The sequence below is a fragment of the Glycine soja genome, chromosome 8 (genome assembly GCF_004193775.1).
Source record: "Glycine soja cultivar W05 chromosome 8, ASM419377v2, whole genome shotgun sequence".
Taxonomy (NCBI): Eukaryota; Viridiplantae; Streptophyta; class Magnoliopsida; order Fabales; family Fabaceae; genus Glycine; species Glycine soja.
Genome location: NC_041009.1, coordinates 2,545,926 through 2,553,225, shown reverse-complemented (window position 1 = coordinate 2,553,225; position 7,300 = coordinate 2,545,926). Strand labels below are relative to the sequence as shown.

Below are 7,300 nucleotides of genomic sequence, written 5' to 3'. Positions count from 1 at the left end.
AATAATTATAAATAAACCTCAAAGTGGATTTTCATCCAACAAGACGATAATGAGAATCTACTACATGAAGTCACCTCACCTTATAATAATAATTTAATTTGCACAATATCAGATCATGTTTATAAAAGTCATTAATATTTTATATAATATGCACATATAAAATCGATCATCTGAATTCTGAATTATGTATTAAAAACACAAATAGTACTACTTACACGAAAGTACACGTCATCATTTAAAAAAAGTCATACTTAATGTCATTTATATTGTTAAAATTTGTAGTCCTTTTATTATAATAAGTATTATAATAAATACATTTAGAAATTTACATATTAATGAAAGACATTCTTTTTGTAAAAAAATTAATATTACTTATCAATTAAAATAATAATATATTTATATTAATTTCCTATCGATTGCACAGGTTTGCTTACTGATTTAAACAAAATAGAAACATTTTATTTACAGTTAAGTGTTATCAATAATATTTTTTTGTAACGGTTGTGTGTGTAATGATTTTAAATTTTAACTAAAACAAACATGCAATAATTATCGTAACTTCTGTGGGGCTATAAAGAAGACAGCATAAGATAGAAAGAGGTATACTTTTTTTTTCCTGGCTCACGGTCAAAAAGATTGGATGAAAATTATTCAATTCACACAAAGAAGAAGCCAATCTACAACAACCTTTCGGGAGATGGTTGTCTCAAATTCGTTAGTTCTCTCCATGTCAAATTGTAGAGGATCTACGATAAAGGACAGTTTAGACGATAAAATTTAGTTCACGAAACAAATGCAGTTGAATAGTTCTGATATGTATCTTCTAAGAAAAACATCAAAGTAACCATTTTTTATACATTTTAATTCTTTGAAAAACTTGTCTAATGATCATTAGTTTTTTAGGGAAAAAAATAACTATTTTTCTTTAAAAGAGCAGAGCCAAATGTGGCCAACAATAAATAATCCCATAATATAATCACCATAAATTAGAATTTCAACTAGCAATACAATACACTTATTCAAAACCAGTTCCTGATCCATTGATTATGATTTGGTTTTTCAAAGGGATTCAATCCAAAAAATAGTCTGTGAGAACTATCAGATCAATGTTTATGTACCCCGAAATAATGAGATGTGCAAATGTGGCTAGTGCACAATCACTAATTTATTGACTACAACAAGGATAGTTAGGGAAGTTTAACTTAATTTTACACCTTTCAGCCGTACAAGACTTGATTGTATACAAAGAAGACTCAATATGATGGATGGAAACAATCTCATTAGGAACGGAACTTGAGGCTCACTGATTCATAGCTTGGAACATAGAGAACTGCAGAAAGTGGGGAGGTAAGATTACTACTCAAGAACAAGATAAAAAAACAATCAAGGAGAATTTTTCACAAAAACAAGGAAATACCATCTCCATATGATGCCATTGTGAGAGGGGAAGAAATGAGTTTTTGCGAAATTGAAGTGATATCCTTTGAGGTTACTTCATCCACTGCCTTCAAGAAATCCTCCACAGGTTTCCTGAGTAGGGAAAAGACATCCTTTAGCTACAGGCACTAGAGCATTTCTAGTAAAAAACAAATGCAAGCAACAATAGGCAACATTTAATACAAAAACTTAACAGTTCCCCTTTTCTGTTCTTTCCAATCACCATTTTAAAATGGTGTCAATTCATGCTCAGCATATAACTTCCAATTCCGCATGAACCGGAACTGGCACCAAAGATGGAATCTTCAATCTAAAAGAATACTATAGCAATGGCCAAGACTAGATCTTTCTATAGGTGCAATAACATGTCCAATGCTAATTTTATTTTTTGAACAAAATCAAACATATTTCACCATCATGTCCCCATTCTTATACTCATTGTAGAACAGCATTGCTATACACCAAGATACTAAGAGCATGTTTGGATTTCAGTTTGGTGGCTTCAAACTTCATTTTGGATCATCAAATTATGGCTTTGTTTGGTAGCCTCCAAAAGCAATTCTATTACCAACCGTTTTGCTCTAAACTCAGTTTGAAGCGGAAGCAACTGAAAGGCTCCTTTGGGAACTTTCGGTTTCAGTTTGTGAAATATATTCCTATTTTACCTATGATGACAGTGTTACTACTGGGTGGTTGGGTCAAGTTAATTGTTATTCACGTTGTTGGTCAAATGGTTGGTGTGCCGAGAAGCATGGTTCATAAAGTTGGATGCAATTTTTACTGTAATCATAATGCTTCATCTCAAATATGATTACAACAAGCAAGTGTGACGGTGTGCTGAGTTTTTATTTTTTGGTAATTTTGGTGGATAACTGCATTCGTTTAATTTATATAATTTCTTTTTATTCTGTATTTTAAATTTGGAGAATTTAAAATTTAATTATTAATGATTATTTTTAACAATATATTACTAGCTCATATTTAATATTACATTATAAACTTCATGCCCTTTTCAGTAATTTTACATTTAAAAGTACTTTTAATTAGTATTATCCAAAAAAAAATTATTTCATGAAAATACTTTTAAGCAAAGAAATATCCAATCATAAATCACGTTATGTAAACTCATTTTTTATCAAACTTAAGTTTCTAACATAATTTTGATTCAAACTTAAGTTCACCAACTTTAATCCAAACATGCACTAAACCACCTAAGAAAATAAAATGCTGAAGAGGAAAACAAACAGAAAAATTCAGTATACAAGTAAGAAAACATTTATGCAAGTAATTCATCCAGAAACAAAAAATACCAGTGAAGTAATTACTAAAGCTCAAATTAACTGAAGTTACAGAATGTCATCATTGAGCCATACCTCTCACCATATGTCAAAATTTGTCTTCCTATATCTTCTGAAACAACCATCTGAAAAAACATTAAGTTCAGTAAAGATAGTTACCAAAAAAAAATTCCATTGTAATTTACAAATAAAATTTTCATTTGAGATGTATTTACTTACTCTTGATTCCAAATTCATCAAAATTGCAGATTTGGTAGCCTGTTTGGCTCGATTAAGCTGTGCCTGGTCAACTGCAGATAGAAATCAAAAGGATAAGTGAAAAACTACCAATCTAATCCTTTGTTTATTTGGAAATAGAGATGAAAGAAATGGAATGAAGGGAAATAGAATAGAAATACCAAATTTCTACTCTTCGGTTGAAAGGAGAAATGGGAAGGAGGGAAATTTTCTATGAGGCCCACCAAAAAAAAACTTTTGCTCTAAATTGGCATGAAATGAGGAGGAGAATGGAAGAAATGATGTCTCTTTTCATTTTTTTTGTTTTAATTTCTAAAAATATAGCATAAAAAGTTTTTAAAAAAATTATGTTAAGAGAAAAAAAAAATGAAGTAAAAAACTATTTTTTTTAATTAGTGTAAAAATATTTCATACAATTTATTTATTTCTCCTCTCTTTTCCGTCAACCTGAGACAAAGATAAGGAAAGGTCTATTTTTTTAGTTATTCAGTTAAACCAATGATTTATTATTGGAGCATATAGCAACAACTATCTCATCAGGGGAAAGCCCTCTTCTTCTCAATGATGTCTGTCATTCATCCAAACAAATGAAAGAGAGATTTCTTCACTTGTTTTCTTATTTTTATCCATCCAAACGGCGCATTTTTTCTAGTTTATTTTTCTATTATTTCTATCCTTATTATTCTTTTTTGCATTATACTTCTAATCCAAATGAAGTATAAACGTGATAATCAAGAAACAAAATACTAGTCAAGAGCATAACAGCAAACCTTGTCCAGGAGTAGCAACACCAAGAATCTCGTTAGCAGCTATATCAATGGCTTTTGATACAAAATCTGAGCCCTGATGCATAAACACAAATGGGGTAACAGATTATTAAAAAAAAAATATGATACTAATGTAGATTGTATAAACAGTGATAGTCAAGACTCCAGCAAGGAACAGATCAGAAGGATCATATCTACCATATATATAAACTCAACAATTCCAGGCATTTTGGCCAGTATATAAGTCCGCCAAGTTGAGTTGTGAGTATATGGAAAGTAGGGAAATGGTAATTTTGGAAAGAAAAACATTTTCCACTTTCTTAGCAAGACAAAAATGTGAGAAGATAAAAAATAAACATATTCATTTTCACCAGTGAATAACTTTGGTTGAAAATGATTTTCATTCTAACTTCTATTTTCCACCTTCCTACTTGTCATTGTCACCATGTTATTCAAAGATCTATCCATAGCATGTGACATACAAGTTGTGTATGGATATTTATATATTTACTGTAGAGATTCCAGGATTGATAATTACGGATTGTGCAAAAACTCGTCTAGTCTAATCAAATCAACCATACATAAGAAGCTGAAATCTAGCCTAAGTCATGGCACAAATCTGTTAAACCTAAACCTGCCAAGCTCATTCGTAGAATAAGGCACCAATTCTTGTTCATCATTATTACTAGTGATTTAAGGGGAGTTAGAATTATTATACAGTTGTTGAACTTGAACTATCTCATAGCTCCAAAACATGTTGAAAGTTTGATTCTGATCTCTTTCATTACAAGGGTTTAATAGAAACACCCTTAATTACAATAATACAAAAATTGGCTGGTATAAATGATGCAATATATCCAGAAACCATTGTTTCATAATGGACAGGATTCAAAGGGGCTTACTGTTGTAACTTGGATACCAAAAATGCCAGTGCCATTGTAAATATTGTTGAATGCTGAAATTGAATGAACTTGTGGATATTCATTCAGAACATTGAGATCTGCTTGTGATAAAACCAAGAATGTTAAGGTGATACAATTTAGGAACAATCAATTGAATACAGTTTCGGGGGGGGGGGGGGGGGGGGAGGGAGAAGGAGCACATAAAATGCTTAGTTGCACAAAGATTGTGCAATAGAGAAAAAGCAAGTACAACAATTATACATCAAATATTGACCATCACAAATAATAGTTGTCATGTAGTGCAGTCTTGTATGTAACTTAGTATCAGTTGTTTCATTCTTTGTTCCTAGCTTCAACTCCAAAGTTAGAAGAGACTGAACATTTCAAGATAACTTACATAGCCGTGAATACATCCCTTTACCAGGTCCACCAGCTGAGAATGATCCACCACCTCCCAATAGCATCTATAGTAAAATGAGGAAATACAGTTAAATACAAACTTAATGAATCATATTGTAAAGTGTAAACATACTTTAAGAAACCAACTAGAACATACAGTCCATACTCTGATATATTTTAAGCCACCTTAAAAGAAGGAAAGGTGATTTCAAGTGCAGAAAAGCAAGAAAATGTAAGACATTATCAAAACCTGAAGAACAGTCAAAATCATAGCATCCTTCAACTTATGCCAGCCACCAGGAAGTTCAAATGCTAGAGCAAAATGGGTCCTCTGGTCATTCAAGGAATGTTAGACTTGACAAATTTCATCCCAAAAAGTAAAAACCTGATGTGTGAACAGAAGCTATATTTTTCTATTGCATACCCCTGATTCACTTTGACATCTATAATCACCACCAGTATACACTGATTTTGGCTCCTCTAGACGTGGGACACTGGGTAGATCAGACAAGAGAGGTTCTGCAACAGATAACAATTCCTCATGTTCAACACCAGATGCTGCAAGTACTATCCGAGGTGCTGTATAGTTCTCCTGATGTTTCATAAAAGTTCAAGTCTTATAAGAAAGGTAAAGAACATCTTATAAAAAATCTTTAAATTTTGAGAGACAAATGAACACGTATTAAGTAATTAAGTAATATATAAAGATTAATTTTGAAGACTTACAGCAACAAACTCCTCCAGAATTGTACCATTTAGTCTATTTAGAGCTGATTCTGAAGCTAAAAGAGGATTTGCCAAGGCACCAGAAAAACCAGCAGAATGAATTGCTTCCAAAAGCAAGTCTTGGGGATTTTTGGAAGCTTCACCAATCTCAGCCTTCACTTTCAGAAGCTGCTCGTTAACCTCCCAATCAAGGAAAACAGGGTTCCTGACACAATCAACAAGTAGCTCGACCATTTCAGGAACATAGGTTTTCAAGGCATCAAAAGTGTAACCCATCTGCTCTCTAGAAGCGGAGGCCTGCACATTGCCACCAATTGCCTCTACCTCACGAACAACCCGAAAGTGACTCCGGTTTCTAGTGGTCTTGAAAGCCATTCGTTCTAGCAGATGTGTAGCCCCAAAACTTATCGGAGTCTCGTATATTGAACCACAATCTACATATAAGCCAACCGACGCAGTGGGAGTCTGAAGAACCAGAAAAAAATGTGGTCATTATAATAATATTTAAATTTTAAACTTTTTGCAAACATAAGCAACAATTCATTCATACCGGTGATGTTTCAGAGGCCACTTTGAGTCCATTTGGGAGTGTAGTAATAATAGTTTTTCCGGGCGCAACAAAATCAGGCAATGAAGGGGGAAGTGTAACGCCCGGAAGCGGGAAATCCAGAGATGGTAAAGAACTGGATCGGTCTCCAGTGAGCCATCCAAATAAACCACCCAAACCAGAAGAGGATTGTTGTGTGGCAACGGAACTTGCAAATCTGGCACTGGCAGGTATCCTGCTGCTGCTGCACGAACGGGCCTATCCAAAATCCAAAACTATCAGACAATCAAGCTCAAAATCTAAAACGGGGATTAAAATAATTTTCTAGGCACAGTAAATTAAGTGATAACATTTGAACAAAAAAAAAATCAACAGAATCATAGAATATAAATTGTTTTAGACTTTCAGCCTGAGGTACTACACTAGCTAAAGTGGTTAACAAGAATTTCGAATCGTAATGCAGTAGTTGTTAAACACAACTCCGAGAATACAGGAAAGAGTAGCAGTGGAAGTTGCATCGGGACTAATCAATTAAATAAAAACCAGCGTTGTAATGAAAAGTGCAGAGTATGGTGAGATCTAGGGCGCGATAATAATAAATGAAAGACACAGTAAATATGAATAGAATTTGGGAAGGAGAAGAAAGATAGTAACTAACACTGATGACCCTAAGACGTGAAGCAGCGTTCCTGTACATGTCTGGCTCAAGGATATTTGATTCTTCTTCTTCTTCTTCTTCTTCTTAGACAGAGAGAACAAAGAGGTTCAGCCGTCGCTGTTGGACTAGTAAGTGCTGTCTGTTCTTTGCTTTTCAACTCTGGGCTCTAGCACCAGCCCATAAAGGTTATCCATTTTTTCAATCTGAACAAAATATCTTTGTTTTTTTATTTTATAATAATAATAATAATAATGTAATTATATTTTTTTATTTATATCAATAATATCAGTAACAATTTAAATGCTTCAAAATAGATAAATCTAATTGAT

The 7,300-nt window shown here is 33.0% G+C and overlaps 1 protein-coding gene across 1 annotated transcript; it reads right to left on the bottom strand.

Annotated features, from left to right (window-relative positions):
• Positions 1 to 963: 963 nt before the first annotated feature.
• Positions 964 to 7,131, bottom strand: LOC114421136 (mitochondrial-processing peptidase subunit alpha-like). Its single transcript, XM_028386947.1, has 12 exons — positions 6,972 to 7,131; positions 6,317 to 6,571; positions 5,767 to 6,231; positions 5,465 to 5,632; positions 5,291 to 5,371; positions 5,039 to 5,105; positions 4,642 to 4,739; positions 3,743 to 3,815; positions 2,955 to 3,025; positions 2,811 to 2,860; positions 1,418 to 1,530; positions 964 to 1,330 (listed from the first exon to the last, which is right to left on the bottom strand). Exons 1-12 carry the CDS (start codon positions 7,008 to 7,010, stop codon positions 1,281 to 1,283), a joined length of 1,530 nt encoding a protein of 509 aa, XP_028242748.1. The 5' UTR covers positions 7,011 to 7,131; the 3' UTR covers positions 964 to 1,280.
• Between the last annotated feature and the right edge of the window lie 169 nt (positions 7,132 to 7,300).

Coding starts and splice junctions, on each gene's coding strand:
- LOC114421136 (XM_028386947.1), bottom strand. CDS start 7,010: ATGTACAGGAACGCTGCTTCACGTCTTAGGGTCATCAGT. Junction 5,633..5,766: donor TTCTGGAGGAGTTTGTTGCT/GTAAGTCTTCAA, acceptor ATGAAACATCAG/GAGAACTATACAGCACCTCG. Junction 3,816..4,641: donor TTGGTATCCAAGTTACAACA/GTAAGCCCCTTT, acceptor TTTATGCATCAG/GGCTCAGATTTTGTATCAAA.